The sequence below is a fragment of the Saccostrea echinata genome, unplaced genomic scaffold (genome assembly GCF_033153115.1).
Source record: "Saccostrea echinata isolate AGI-Se365-2 ecotype Australia unplaced genomic scaffold, CSIRO_AGI_Sech_v1 ptg000047l, whole genome shotgun sequence".
Taxonomy (NCBI): domain Eukaryota; kingdom Metazoa; phylum Mollusca; class Bivalvia; order Ostreida; family Ostreidae; genus Saccostrea; species Saccostrea echinata.
This window is the reverse complement of record NW_026889796.1, coordinates 3,507,905-3,524,710: the sequence shown is the minus strand read 5'-3', so window position 1 is coordinate 3,524,710 and position 16,806 is coordinate 3,507,905. Positions and strand designations below refer to the sequence as shown.

Sequence of the window (16,806 nt, the reverse complement as noted above, 5' to 3'; positions counted from 1 at the left end):
CTCTGAAAATCTTCTTCTCTGCTCCTTGGTATCATTTAAACAAGCTACATGTAGGTGCATGGTGGTTATGATAATTAAGAATGCCTTTTCCAAAATTGTGAATTGTGAGTTTCATGGCCCCTGGGTCAGATGTTCTGGTGTAAGGATGGGACTCTATTGATAATATAGTGAAAATGCATTCAGTTAAATAATCCTTGGTATTGTGCAGATACACAAAGTACATAGTTATGATGAGCAAGGGTGCTTCTTACAAAATTTTTGTGGTCCCAGGTCAGGGGTTCTGGTGTTTTTCTTTTGGGGTTGGGGGCTCTGTTGATAAAATAGTGAATACGGTGTTAATTCTTTGAAAATCTTCAAGTACATAGTTATGATGATGAGGGTACATCTTCCAAATTTGTGAATTTCATGACCCTGGGTCATGGATTATGGTGTTAGGGTAGGACTATGTTGAATCTGTAGTGAAGAAGCATTATTTCTTTGAATATCTTCTCTGTTCCTAGGTATATCGGAGGCAAGCAGTGTAAAAGTTCTTATAAGCAAGGGTATTTCTACCAACTTTTTTTGAACATCTGGACCATTTGGTCAAGTATCCAATCCTGCCCAGGGTTCTACTAATTTTTATTCTACTGAGAGAAGTTATTCCCTTTTGCCATTCACTTTTGATAATTAATCACTGTAAGTAATGTAATTGAAAGGTTAATAGAATAAGTGAATTATGCAAGAAATTTTATTGTATAATACAAAAAGTACTTTTATAGTTATGATCTGGTAGATAATTTATCTTATTACAATGTAATTGTTCTTCGAAGACCAAGAGAGGCTAATGTTAGAGGTTATGATATTGGGTTTAAAATAGTACAGAAACACTAACATTTTTTTAGTAGTCTGCATGGCGATAGTAATAAATGGGGACAGATTAGAACTTAATTTATTAGATGTTACTAAATACTGGACTAATTATTTCGTTGATCATGATCATCCTATTTCTCTTGCGTTTGGGCAACAAAACTTCATCTATCAGTTTATTTTATACTCTATGGATCCTCTTAATTGTTGTATTTCCTCAGGTGACAGTTAAGGCCCTTGGGCCTCTTGTTTCATTTCCACCCTTAAGTATTTTCGTATTCATTTAAAAAAAATGCGTGTAAGCGGGACATTCGTGTCAAACACAGACCTCCAAAACATCAGAGGTGGGATCAGGTGCCATGGAGGAATGAGCATCCCCTGCCGACCGGTCACACCCGCCGTGTGCTTCTTGGCTTGATCGGGAAATAACGGGAAAATCCGTCGACAATTCAGTGTGTAAATAATGGCCTAACAATTAGTATGAAAAAACGTCAGTCAGCATTTGACTGAAAGATAAATTGTATTTGCTGACAAGGTCATTGTATCGACCATAGAATTTACGAAATGATGACTTTAAACGAGACTGCTGATATTCTTGTTTCATCAACTTGTTTGTCAATAATTTACCTCGTTTCAGAAATTGTACATACGTAGAGCATGCTCTTGCGTATCGAATCAACTGAGAGATATAAACCTCGTATGCAGGTGATGAAGGTATATTGCTGCAAAAATAAGGGAAGTTGACGATCGAAAAGTTAAAGTCATCACGTTTATCATAAAGCTTAGTTGTTAGATTACCATTAACGTCTTTTACAAGTAAAATATCCAAATATGAAACAGATGTGTCAGACTCTGTGGTATCTTTTATCTCAAGCTCACCGAGATATATCATATCTACATAAGAATGGAAATAACCATTGTTAATTGACAATACGTCGTCGATATATCTAAATGTGGAGTTGAAGGCCACAGCAAGTGTTTTCTTCTTTTCACGTAAAAGAGTTTGGACAAATTCTGCTTCATATGAATACAAAAAAAAAGGTCTGCTAATAACAAGCATCTTTTTAATGTCAACTTCAGAGTCCTTGTGTGTACAATCAGAATGTTTTTTAACAAATTATTTTGCAAATGACCAATGACAAGGTAAGTAAATTTACGAGTTCCATTTTTATTGAAAAAGCAGCTGTCAATGATATCAAAAAGCCTGGACTTTAATAAATCGTGGGGAATGGTTGTGTATAAAGTTGAAAAGTCGTTAATTTTTAAGCTGTTGATTCTGGTAAATTCTTGTGATTTCAAATTTTCCAAAAGTTCCTTGGAATTTTTAAGTATCCACATCTGATTTACACCACTTCTCGAATATATTGTTGCACAGTACTCTTGAAGTTTCTCCTTCACTACTGTTAATATCTTAGTGAGGAGTAAAGAAAGAGGCTTGGTTGAACATTTACTGGAACCCGCTATGTATCTTTGTAAGGATTTTTATGAAGTTTCGGAATCCAATATAGATATGGTAATTCAAATTCATTTTGGTTGTTTGGAATATCAAAATTATTCAAAACTGACATAAATGATAACGTTTTCTATTTATCAACTTTTGTATTGAACAAGAAAGTGAGAATTATCATTATTAGTAGTATTTTTTTTTTGGACAACAACGTTTGTGTTGTAGTTGTAATCGTTTGTAAATGTAATCTGTAAAATGAAGATCATAATGACTACTATTTAGACTTCAATACCTTTTCATTCATCTTGACTTTATTTCAGTATCATTGAATATCAATATCAATATCACGGACGTATTAAAATATCTTGAAGTAATTTAGTGTTATTCTATTTTCATCTTGTTTATCTTTTCTTCATTCATTTAAACTATTTCTTTCTTGATTGCTTTTGTAATTGGACTTACGCCAGGTATTTAAGATTTTATATTTACATTTCCAAATATTTTTCCTTAAGATTGTTTGCAAAGTAGAAAAAGTTCACGTTCTCATGAACTACCGTGGGATGAGTATGGGTATTTCCATTGTGAGGTAATTGAAGTAAAAAAAAAATAGTGCAATCTTTTAAAAAAAAAAAATGATTGTTGAATGACAAAAATATTTGGCAAGTTATCAGAAAAATGATATAAATATAAGACATGAATTTAATTTTTGAGAATTCATGAGGTACATGAACTACAACGCTTCACACCTGCATATAACGCGCTTCTTAAAATATGCCTGCGTAAAGCGTCGTAGTTCATGTCCTCATGAATTCTCAAAATCAAATTCATTTCTTAAGTTAAGGATTATACTATTCTTATAACCAAGCCCCCATCCTTACTCCTCACCAAAATATTAACTGGTGTGAAGGACAAACTTCAGACGTATTGTGCTACAACATGTTCAAGAAGTGGTGTAAATCAAGTATGGATTCTGAAAACCTCTGAAGAACATTAGGAAAATTAAAAATCTCTAAACTTTTCAAACATCAATAGCATCAAACCATATATATAAGACATGACTTTAAAATGCAAGTACAGTTTGTACATAGGCGACTGCATTTAATCCGTTATCCTCCCAAAATCTCGAAAGAACAAAACATGAACATGGAAATTTCATGCTGTTTTTCTCGCTTGGTACTTATAATTCTCCACAATCTTCGTTAAAACACTATGATAACTCATAACCTTGTTTCGTTACATCTATACAAAGCATGAATATGTTTTGTTCATTATTTTGTATTTCTTTCTTTTTTATGGGATGTTGTTTAATCACAGGATTGATATAGATTTGAATCGTTGTTAATGTCACGATCTCGTTTTGAAAAACTTGCGTTGTAGTTGCCTTCATTAGTCTGGTAAATATTATTTTGTTGGAAGACATAAGGTCTACGGATCAATGTACTGTCATAAACATTATCAGGACATTCTGCGTACACATCTTTGACATTTTCGTTGACGTTACTTGGCAAGACACATTCCAGAGGCATCAATTCGTAAGCAATTTCAGCTCCTTTGTCTGTCGAGGGGGTAACTAACCCATCAGTATCAGCCAGTCTTTTTCGAGGAATCCGATCTTTTGATGCACTGCATTTGAGACAAAGGAGTTTTAAAACATTAGGAATATCCTAAAATATTTTAGAAAGCTGAATACATTTGCAAAACTAATGAAATTTCTTTAACATGATGAAAAATAAATGTTTTATTTGTTAGTAAGTATGCAATAGTCAATTTTATCAAAATGAAACACAATTAAGTAGTTAAGAATGATTTTACCGTGATCGAAATCGCTTCACAATAATCACTCCAATAATAATCAACAGGGCTTCAAAAACGCATATTCCAATAATCATGTAACCTAAAAATTCATGAAATGTCATATAGAATTAATTGTTATTTTCTTTAATTTAATTGAGTTTGAAAGCTCATGCATTGTATTTCTTTCCGTCTCATGTTATTGAAATATAAACATATAGTTAAGAAAATGCGATGAACAATTATCATAATTTTATAAAGAGTAAATTCTTACCTATGCCTTTAAGAGTAATTGGAGGGGTATTAGTAGGAAATATTGGATAAAAACATGAATTCATATGAACATTTTTCTTTTGAAATTTCAATTTAAGAAAGTAAAAATTGCACGTGGTTTAATTTCTATTATAAAAATAATTCATGTAAAAACTTAATCAGTTTCAAACTTAAGGTAGATCCCTACTCGACATTTCGGTTAATGCAATGTTTTCTTTCTTGGAATAATTAGAATAACATCTTAGGTAGTTAAAAGGTCCATGAAATGCATGTCTTCCCTGGTTACTTTTCTAAACAGAATCTCATTACATGTATATTCTACGATGTATGTATAAAAACAACATTTTGTTTTGTAAATGTAGTTGAATAAAGCCCCTTTTATACATGCTACTAATGTGAACTGGTTATTACAACAAGAACTAAAATACTTCTATTACTCTATGATTATGATCATTATAAATTTTCGATTCATTGTAAAAATTACTACATGTTCTAATGATGACGTCATTCGAGTAGGAATCTATCGTAAGGTATTTCCACCCTCCTGTTATGGTATAGGTTTTTGCAAAAACTGCTATTAAATTAAATTCATACCCAAAAGAATTATGTCTTTTTGATGAATGCTTTTCAATAGGTGTAATGAAAAATATTGTTTAGAAAAAGAATTCAAAATTGAACATTTTCTTTATTTAATCAATTACTTAATCCTTTAAAATGCGGTGCAAAGGCAATAACTCCTTCTCATGTTTCTTCATCTAAGCATTTTCTTTATTGTACTTCTAATGTAAAATTGTTTTTTTTCTGATATTCACAATTCAAACATATTTATAAAGTAACAATAATATTGGAACTTTCAGTATCAGAATTATGTATTTGAACAAGTTTTACATAATTTTAACAATACTGTTGACTAAAAATGTATGATGTTTTAATGCTAGCATATACTTTTGTATATATATATCTGACATCTTAAAAATATGGTAACCTATACATATTTTGCGATAATTAATTAATTTAAATTATATACAGTGAAAATAATTGCCTTTCTTCTACTTTGAACCCATAAAATTGTGAGGGTGGGAGTACCTTAAATGGTACATGTTTTTGCCTACCTGAAGAACTTTGAAATTCTAGAAATGTTACGTTTGTAGCATCATATTTGAAAGTTATGTCTAATGTTGTTGATTTTTGGATGATGGGTTTGCTTGCAGGTGCCTGGATCTTCGTAATATTAGGGCTTTCTTTTGTTGTTAGTTTTGTACTTTCTAGAAATTAACAGTGACGATTATGATTAAATGATCGAAAGTACACATGCATGCGAAAATATGCCAAAGTTAATGTTCATAAATGTCATATTAACGTTTAGCATCCAACATAAGGTAAAAAAAAATTTCATAGACCAACTAGCTACCAACATTTGCTGTCTGCAATAGAAAGGGAAACTGATTTCTTTGCCAAGGTCTGTTCATTTGTTGTCATATAGCCTAAATGTCTTAAGGTGAAATAACCCTCTGCTCTAAATTTCACCATTCTTTTTAAAAAAAAAATTCCCAACATTGATTTTCATCAACAACAATAATATTAGATTCAAATTGAAAATAGTTTGAAGTATGATTTGATTTGAACATATTTTATTATGTGCTGAAACATAAATGGATTGGGCAGCAGGCATAGCATATATAAGCCCTCTCCACATCGTTTGAAGTATGAAGCGTTGCTTACTTTTCAGATATGAATATTAAATCTTATCATGGTATGAAGAAAATTTGAGACAATGAATAGAAAGATCAATAATTTATTATTTCAATATAAATTATAAAATATGAGAATAATATTTAATGTCATACATATTAAATTCATATCAGAAAACATAACAAAGCGTTGCTTTTCAGATCAGAATATCACAATGTTATCTGTGCTTGAAAAAATGCATCCGTACACAAGAGTTATCTTTCCATCTACAAGAGTTATCTTTCTTCAAAAAATTTTTAAAGGGGAAAATGTAAAATAATGAAAATTCTACCTCTGGTACATGATAAATTACTGTAGCATTTTAAAAATTGTTTATTAAGGGATAGAAAAATCTCAATCTTATCAGTAAATGTTTTAGGCCAAATTATAAACAATTATCAAAAATATTGGCAAAAGAAAATAGAAGTCAATATTTGCAAAATAAATCAGGCTGGAGTGAATTGACTATAAAATGGTTCTTATTATTAAGCTCTGGTACAACAATTCACCGGACAGATTGGAATTATTTCGTTGGGAAGTTATCTCTCTTATCAGAGGGAAATTCCACCATAAACCAGGGGAAGGAGGCATCTGATCATGCATATGCATTGCAAAATGACTGTTTCAATTAAGAAGTACTTCGTGGCACTGATCCACATCGACTTTCTCTTCAAGCATAAATAACATTTTGAAATATTTCAAGATTAATCATGCATGTTGACAGGGTTGTAATAGCAATGCTACATGTAACACATGTAATATGTAAAGAATGGTACCTGTCCAAGAAAGATTGAAGCCTCTTGCTCTCAGTTTATTGTCGGATATGAAATATATACTAATTTGCTTCCCTCTTGCGTAAACGGTCATTTCCTGTAATATACCACATCTGTAAAATGCAGTATGGCAGCATGGGTCGACTTCCTTAATCTGCAAAATAAACCCCCAGAAAACCAAAGAAAAACATGCAATTTTGATTAGCACACTCAGACACAATAATACATGAGAGAGAGAGAGAGAGAGAGAGAGAGAGAGAGAGAGAGAGAGAGAGAGAGAGATTTTAACCCCTTTGTTATCTTTTGGATTATATCAAAGTCCTTGGCATAAAATTCCTTTATCTATTTTTGAGACAATTAAATGCTACCTTGAAATAGTCTCCACAGGGAAGATCCATGTCATGTATTATAAAAGTTAGGTAAGTAGAATTGTGTCCAGTCCTTATTACCCATGTATAGTTTACATTGTTTGGATAATTGCCGGGGTATCCAGGTGAGGTTATCTGACCTTGGTTTGTATCAAGATATTTCACAGTATCAAAAGAAACCAGTCCATAATCTGAAAAATCCACAAAAAGATCTTAGTCAACAATTTAACTTTTGTGCAAATAATGCTAGCAAAATATCTCCTTAAATCACCCTTACTCAAGCTTACGGCGACTAACAACTGGATCATTAAAAAGTACATCCTTCTCGTTGAATGTATGCCTCAGGAACAGTTTAAACAAAAAGTGTTTCGTTCTGTTTAAACACGGAAATTACACAAGCAAAGACTGATATCCCAAAAAGTGAAGCGTTTATCTGTTTTATTATATAAAAATAGAATGAAGTGTTAATATATAAATTTACAACACATGTATATAAGAAGCTAGAGCAGGTGATAAATAAGAATATTTAATCATTAAGATTTTTTCTTCAAATCTATATGAGGAGCATGTTTTTTAACTGAATGTTGCTTGGAAGCTTTACGTAAATAAAAATAACGATAAAGAGTGGAAAATATGCTCAGGTGTGTGCGTAAGTTACAATTATCATGAAATATTCTATGTACTAGTAATAGGATTGTTTAAAGCATTTTGCAGGAAAATTAGGGATTTATGAAATAAAAAGTTAACAATAATTACTCTAATTGCATGCACCGAAGCGATTTATGCGCAACAATATATAGTAGCACATGAATAACAAGGCAATGTGATACATGTATCACAGCAAATGTGTGTTTATAATATAGCTTAGATAACCCTCCATGCTAATCTGGTGTACTTATGTTCATAGCTTATAGTTATATCTAAACTGGGTTCACAATGTTTTTTGTTTGTTTGTTTAAGGTCCCTCCGAGAATTTTTCACTCATATTAAGACGCCACCACTTGCCGTTGGAGGGCTGCAAAAGACTTGTACTCGGCACTTACGGCCTTTGAACAGAGTGGGATCTTTTTTTGTGCTAGCACCCACTGCGAGACGGGACTTCGGTTTATACGGTCTCATCCGAAGGACCGGACTCAGTCCCGCAGTAGGATTCGAACCAAAGAAATTAAGGAGCAACTCCTTCATCTGCAGCTCTAGAGCAAACACTATTACTACAGCGCCAATCGGGCGACAGAGTCACAATGTACTGATATGTCACATCACTCAGATTTATTGACGGCACATGCACAATAAGCTATGTGTAAAGTTTCAAATATTTGTTGTATGATTAATAGAGAAATTGAAGAGGAAGTGGGCGAGAGGGGCATGATCAGTTAGATTGTCCCCATTGAAGCAAAGGTCAATTTACATTCTAATTAATAAGAAATGAAATATATATTCAAGTCTAGTAAAAATCTAATTGTTTTTCTCATTATTTAAAGCCATCAATCTCTCTTTGAAGTAAAAATTATGTGCTTGCAAAGTATGCATGATAAATACTGTGTCTAAAATAATTAATAACAGTTCCCCATTGTTTCAATGTTCCATTCAAAAATATTTAATTTATACATCCTTAAATTAATTTATGTAAAACATCTGACACGGCAGACCCATGCTAGCAATTAAGTTCCTGAATCCCAAAATTTCTTATCCGTGAGATAAAAGCAATTCTCGAAGATCTCTCTGTAAATTGATATGATTTTTGGGCATTCGGCCCCCGGATGCTAAGATATGCGCGCGGGTTCTCACGACTTTCACCATTCCCTCACAGAGCTTTGTCAGTGAACGCGCAAACAAAAATCTAGCTGTTATTTTAATTGTATTCTCTTCATATCTATTCAATTGGGATAGAAAGGTACAAATTTTAATTATTGATGGTTATTTTCCTCGGCATGTTCATATAGGTATTTTTTTTTTATGCTGTGATGTCCATAGACGTGCCATAAAGCAAATAGGACTCCATATCAAATGATTTATGTGGATCTTTGTTGGTCTTGGATTCCTGATTTCAAACCTTTTTAATACTAAGGAACAGAACTAGCTTTGTTGGTGAAAGTATATAATTCAAAACAATGATGTCTACCCTGATTGCGGGATCTTCCCACGTAAATCGATTACAAACATATATCGGAGAGCATTGCGAATATACAAACTTCAATTTAACCGCAACAACGGTTAATTATTTTGGAATTAGTGGGGGAAAATTATCATGCTCGGCTCATATAAATATGTTAGAAAGGAAAATCGCTGATCTACGCCCAGATGTACTTATTTTACAAATAGGAGGAAACGATGTGGACAATGTAACTGCAGATGAACCATTTGTGAGGGAATTAAGCCTGCGCCTTTTTTGCATCGCAGAAACGTTTGCTTTACGCTACAATATTGCACATGTGAAAATTTGTCAGCTCATGCCTCGTTTTAGAACTCGTTTTTTAGACACAATATCTTACAATGAACTAGTAGTTAAATTCAACAGAGAACTGAAAGGTCTGCTAGCTAGTACAGAAAAATGAATGTTCAATATTGGAAACTTAAAAGTATCAAACACACTAAATTTTCGATATTTTGTGATGGCGTTCACTTTAACAAAGAACATGGAATGATGATATACTATAGGAATCTACGTGGGGCAATCTTGCAGTTCTTGAAGGCTATCCAACCGTGATGGCATGTTTACCTTCATCATGTCATGTTATGAGATAAGTTTTTCTTTTTTATGTAATTATGCATTCAAGATACATGTACTTGAATCTTAAATATCGATTTACCACCAAACAATATTATGGTGTACAGAATGTAAACTTGTTTATAAGTACGTGTAGAACACTTAATTATAGCTGCTAGTCACTCGATGCCCTGGCATCGTTTGTTCTGATCTGTCACTATATGCACACTGTGATCTGTCACAGTAAAATGGCTTCTGTTCGTGTTGATGCGCTGGCATCTTTGTTTGCGATCTGTCGCAATGAGCTGTGATCTGTTACAGCTGAGCAGTTGCTATTAATGTGATGTGCTAGCAGCTTTCAAAGTGAAATGTCCCTACATGCTGATGTATGGTTCACCAGAGTAATATGCTCAAGTTATATGATATGGTACTCTGGCAATTTCTTGATTATTTTCTTTGTGATCTGTCACTATAGCCTATGTTTGGCCACTGTGAATTGACTGCTACAGAAAATTTCGCACACTTAATTATATGGGTGTTTGGTTGTTTATGGCATCAGAAGGCTTGGAATCACTTTTTCCAGTATAAGCTCGATTTGGTGACCAAGAAGTTTAGTGCCAAGGACATTTTTATTCTTAAACTTTTTATGTTCAATATGCAAAGTCGATTCAACATTATGTATGTAAACAAAGAAGGTTTTGAATTATGAGTGTCTTCACTCCTCAGAAATGTGTCACCAATATGCCATCAAAAAGGAAAAGAACAAAGAGTACCACAGTTGGCAGCACGCTTTCCCCTGAGTCTCCGAATACAACAAAACGTCGGAAGCAGACAGCATCAGCCTCAGGACCTGACCTTGCCGAGCAGGTTAATAATGCGATCCAGTTAGCCCTTCCGAAAATTGTAGAGGCAGTGCTTTCGGCAATAAAAAATAAATCCGAGGAGCACATACAGCCATCTCCAGCGGTTTCACAATCGGAATTACCAAGCACGTACACGGAGCTAGTTTCCCAGGCTACCAAAAGTGATGGTAACAATTTTTCTCTAATAGATATCTCGGACATTATTTCTAAACCCCTGTCACTGGGTATTGACTCAAAAACAAAAGCAAAAATTTGGGCAAATGAATTTGTAGAGTTCGGTTCATTACTTAAGCCAACTAAAAAAAAGCGTAAAATTCTCTATTGAAGAAAAAGATGAAGGTCTGACTTTTGTCAAAGAAAAAGACCCATGCAAAATTGAATCTATCCAACAGTGGCTGGCAGCGTTTCACATATTTGTTAGCATTTTTTGTGAGAAACATGTAAACGAGGTTACAAAATTAATAAATACGCCACCATTGTCCAAAAGCTGGCTGATCAATCCACAGCGTTAGCAGCCATTCAATTTTGATAAGACTTTCAGACAATGGAGAGAAATTTCTCCTGGGGAACTTCAATGGGATCGCATTAACCTTGAATTGTATCAGGAGGCCTTAGCTGCCGGTTTACAAACAAAGTGTAAAACATCATTTCAGAAATCTACTTTTCGTCCCTTCACAAATAACAAAGGAAAAGGGGGTTACACAAAGTCATTCTGTTTCAACTTTAACAATTCCGAGCAGGGGATTTGCAACAGAAAAGAGTGTAAATTTTCCCATACTTGTCAGCGCTGTGGGGGAGAGCACAGTAGAAAGGTCTGTCCCACTTCCCCCAAAACAACCACAAATGCTAAAGGAAGACAAAGAATTAGCAGTAATCAGGGTCCGACAGAATTTAAAAAGTCTGCACCTAAATCAACAAAATAAAAATTTTGAAATTGTTACCCCCAGTTTACCCTGAAAGGTTACAGATATGGTTATCAAATTACAATATAACTGATAGGGAGTTCCTGGTCTTCTGTTTTAAAGAAGGGTTTAAAATACCTTTTAAAGGTAAAAGACATCGTAGGCTTAGCGACAATTTAAAATCTGCAAAGCAACATTTAGATATTCTTCAAGAAAAATAACACAAAGAATTAGCTTCTGGTCGAGCTGCTGGTCCGTTTCAAGAACCCCCATTTACCAACTTTCAAAGTTCGCCCCTAGGCTTAGTGCCCAAGAAGCAACTTGACGAATTTCGGGTTATCCATCATTTGTCATACCCAGAAGGTCAGTCAATTAATGACGGAATACCTCCAGAACTCTGTTCCATCAAGTATCAGACAATTGATGACACTGTTTACATTCTGAAAAAATATGGCAAAGAGGCTTTATTTTCAAAGACCGATATCGAAAATGCATTTAAAATTATTCCCGTTCACCCTTCAGATTACGAATTACTGGGCTTTACAATAGGAAGTTTTTATTATTTTGATAAAACTTTACCCATGGGTCTTAGTTATTCTTGTAATCTTTTTGAGAAATTTAGCTCATCACTGCGCTGGGTTATGGACTATCATTACAGTACTTCCTGTGTACATGTTTTAGATGATTTCCTTTTCATTGGTCCAGCCAACACAAATCAATGTTTTAATTCGCTGGAAAAATTTCAGAATCTGTGCAAAGATATAGGAGTTCCCATTAAATCCGAGAAAACAATATATCTCACAACAACAATTACGTTTTTAGGTCTAGAATTTGATTCAGAAAAAAGGGAATTAAGATTGCCAGATGACAAGCTTCTCAAATTTTGCCAGATGACAAGCTTCTCAAATTGCGAGAAACACTAAATGGTTTCAAACGGAAGAAAAAAGCTTCACTATGGGAATTACAGTCCCTTATTGATCTGTTAAATTTTGCATGTTCTGTAGTGTTCCCTGGCCGCACATTTCTCAGACGGCTGATAGATCTTACCAAAGGTTTAAGATTACCACACTGTAAGAAGTACTTAAATAAGGAAGCAAGGGCTGATCTTGAGGCCTGGTCCATTTTCATCAACCATTTTAATGACAGATCCTTAATTTTAGAAGATAAATGGATTACTTCTAGAACGTTATCCCTCTACACAGATGCAAGTGATCTTGGTTTTGGGGGTACTTTTCAGACGAACTGGTTTTATGGGGAATGGCCTGAAAAGTGGCGTCAGCTACACATTACAATCAGGGAACTATTACCTATTGTATTAATCTTATATTTGTGGGGCCCCGTCCTACAAAATTCCTGTGTGAACTTTTATTCGGATAACATAGCAGTAGTGTACATTATTAACAAACAAACTTCTACTGATCCAATGATTATGAAATTAATGCGGCGCTTTGTTGTCAAGACAATGCAGTTTAATATTTTATTTAAGGCAATACCATGTCCCTGGTATACTTAATGTTGCTGCAGATAAACTTTCTCGCTTACAGGTACAAGTATTCAAGGAAGGGTTCCCATCTATGAATCCAATACCGACACCAATATCTCCAACAATGCTCAACCTTTAAAGAACCTAGCAGACTTCATTTTGCAGAGTTCACTTTCTAAGGCGTCAAGGTCATCATACGATAGAGCTTTTACATTTTATAAGTCCTTTATGAACAACCAATATCCAAACGTCCCCATCTTACCACCATCATCTCAACATGTCGCGCTTTTTGTAGCGTTTTGTTTTCAATCCAACTTGGCGACATCGACCTTGAAAAGTTATCTATCAGCTCTAGGATACATATTTAAACTAAAGGGTTATGAAGAGGTTACACAGCTTTTTGTAGTTTGCAAAATGCTACAAGGGTATGAAAAGTTAAAACCAGGTACCGGGGATACAAGGTTTTCTATAACGCCGTCTATTCTGAGAAATTTAGTTGACTCTCTTGATCACTTAGGTATCTCATTTTACCAGCGCAGCATGCTAAAATCAATGTATTTGTTGGCCTTCCATGCCTTTTTAAGAGTGGGGGAAATAACTATCACATCTAGACATGGCAGAAATAATGTTTTGTTACTGGAGAACGTGAAGCTAGTACGAGGCAAATCGAGCACTCTAGAAGGCCTAGAAATTAGACCTGATTCCTTCAAACATAGTTATGGTCGACATATCCCTATCTTGTTTCTACAGGCTAGCAAATCCAATGTTGGTCTCTGTCCAGTGCAAGCAGTATCGTCATTTCTTACACTAAGGGGTCAAGTCATGGGTCCCCTTTTTTCTTACCCTAATGGTCATGGAACTCAAAGACAAAAATTTACAAATTTTCTACAAATGTCTTTAAAGAGGACAGGTCTCAATTCTAAACTCTATAAAACTCACAGTTTTCGAATCGGCGCGGCAACGTCTGCGGCTGAAATGGGTATTTCAGACGAAAAGATTAACAAATGGGACGATGGCATTCCGACGCATACAAGAAATACATACGCATACCTGTTTTGAAAATCTAAATTATTTACTTTAGTTAGAATAATCATGGGGACAGGGGCCTCTGATTATGCTTCTACAAATCAAATTATGTCAGCATTCATTCTATCATATTACGATCAGCTGGCTTTTGGACTTAATGAATATGTCTCCAGATTTATAGTTAATATCCCTTTAATACCATGAGGCATGGATTGTGTCACTGTACATCTTCAGCTTAATTTTAAAAATGTAATTAGTCATGGGGACAAGAGCCTCTGACTTAGCCTTACAAATATAGCATGGACTGTTTTGATTTTCAAACCTAGGTCATCGGGACATGGGCCTCTGACTTAACCTTACAAATTAAGCATGGACTATCTTGATTTTCAAACTTAAGTCATGGGGACAGGGGCCTCTGACTTAAACCTAATGAAAGATATGTTGTGAACAACTGCATTGATTTTTTTTTTGAAATTAAGTCACGGGGACATGGGCCTATGACTTATCGCCTCAGAAGGTTATGTATATACAATGTTTATTTTGTTTTTTTTTATTACGGTTGGCTGCTGTAATGATGTTAGAAACTTTGATGAGGTATAACAGAACTTGACGTGAACTTAATTAGTTGTGGACAGAATGTATTATGGACGTTGCCGGTTGATAGAATTGGGGTCTTGAACCAGATCCATTTATCACTTACTTGTAAAAGGCATATCTTGAGATTCTTTGAAGAAATTGTGTAGTATAGATATTAACAATTTTTCATAAGACAATAGTTTAAGGATGGGCTTATTGAGTTTATTTCAAACACAATAATGTGGCGAAAATTTTTATACCCCACCTTTGATACCTATTGAAACAAAATTGATTATATCTTTCAATTGTTCAATTTTTCTGATCCTGCAGTATATGTTTATATGCATGACATTTTTTTGTGTGTTTTTTCATATAGTCATTTATAATGTAAATAAATGGCATTTTTCTATTCACTCAATCTTATTTTGTTTCTTCGTATCAAACAGAGAAACTATTGTCAGTGAATTTACATAAATATTTAATTTACATCCTTAAATTAATTTATGTAAAACATCTGACACGGCAGACCTATGCTAGCAATTAAGTTCCTAAATCCCAAAAATTCTTATCCGTGAGATAAAAGCAATTTTCGAAGATCTCTCTGTAAATTGATATGAGTTATAGGCATTCGGCCCCCGGATGCTAAGATATGCGCGCGGGTTCTCACGACTTTCACCATTCCCTAACAGAGCTTTGTCAGTCACCGCGCAAACAAAAATCTAGCTGTTATTTTAATTGCTCTCCGTCCGGCCCCAACACCACCTGTAATTACTGCTGTGTCAGCATCGTTATCATTGAATGGTTTTGTATGATACATGTACTTTTAGAATTGTTTTTCATGTTTTATTTTTTATTTTGCTGAAAATATATATAGGATTGTGATGTTTGCGAATTTTTATACCCCACCTTTGATACCTATTGAAACAAAATTGATTATATCTTTCAATTGTTCATTTTTTCTGATTCTGCAGTATATGTTTATATGCATGACATTTTGTGTTTTTTCATATAGTCATTTATAATGTAAATAAATGGCATTTTTCTATTCACTCAATCTTATTTTGTTTCTTCGTATCAAACAGAGTTAAACTATTGTCAGTGGATTTACATAGATATGATATTGTAAAGTTCAAGGTCATCTGTATTGTAAATTAAAGACAGTCGCGTCACCTGTTGGTACCATGATCACAAATAATAATTTTTCACTTTTATTCTATTAAAATGTGTCTCTTTCTTTCTTTTATGATTTAGCCACTTAGGTCTACGTTATCCTTTCTCTACAAATGGGTAAAAAAAAAACAGGAAGAAAACAGACGTTCAAGGGTGATATAAGAGATGTTTTTCTTTTAAAAATTTGAATAGACATGTCACTTTGCTGATCACCTCTTTTTTTCCATAAATAAAACTGTATACTGTTTTAAAAAATAAAATTTGATTCTTGATTTGATAATAAAAGGTTAAAAATCTTGCACCAAAATACAATACGTATTTTGCTTCTGCCTTGCATGAAAAAGTAATTAACGTTCTAGAAAAATATAAAACTCATCTAGTATTTTTTATATATATATATATATATATATATATATATATATATATATATATATATATATATATATATATATATATATATAAAGCACTAAAAACCAACAACACTGTATATCCTAAGTGTCGGATCTACTAAGTAGATACAAGGTCACGGATGGAAATTTATATAAAGCACTAAAAATGACCAACGACACGAACAATAATAATTGTCAAATTTTCGGGACAACCTGTCCCTTCCTCAGGACAAAGAAAAAAGTTAAGAAGTCATAAAAACAAAGGAAATAGAGAAGCAAAAACAACTAGCACTACTACTAAACTACCAAACACTAAATATTTACAATGTTACATGTTTAATTTTGAGTTTATAGATAGTTGTGAACAAAGAAATCCGGAGCGCTATGAATTGCGTCCGGTCTATCGGGTGTACTCTGGTGAAGTGTGATTTACATAATTGAACGAATTAATTATCGCTAAT

At 33.7% G+C, this 16,806-nt stretch overlaps 2 protein-coding genes across 3 annotated transcripts in view; both read right to left on the bottom strand.

Moving 5' to 3' along the window:
* Nucleotides 1-3,072: 3,072 nt before the first annotated feature.
* LOC133202739 (uncharacterized) lies at nt 3,073-4,376 on the bottom strand. The gene is made up of 2 exons (XM_061338609.1): nt 4,106-4,376; nt 3,073-3,916 (listed from the first exon to the last, which is right to left on the bottom strand). The coding sequence occupies exons 1-2, from the start codon at nt 4,207-4,209 to the stop codon at nt 3,598-3,600; spliced, it is 423 nt and encodes a 140-aa protein (XP_061194593.1). The 5' UTR covers nt 4,210-4,376; the 3' UTR covers nt 3,073-3,597.
* A 2,494-nt stretch (nt 4,377-6,870) lies between these two features.
* The window catches only part of LOC133202710 (uncharacterized), a 50,207-nt gene continuing 40,271 nt past the window's right edge, over nt 6,871-16,806 (bottom strand). The window contains exons 7-8 of one of the 2 annotated variants that reach the window (XR_009723283.1): nt 7,230-7,420; nt 6,871-7,015 (exon numbers count right to left, since the gene is read on the bottom strand). The gene's annotated coding sequence lies outside the window, so the exon portion shown is untranslated. The other variant, XM_061338571.1, reaches the window with a different exon arrangement.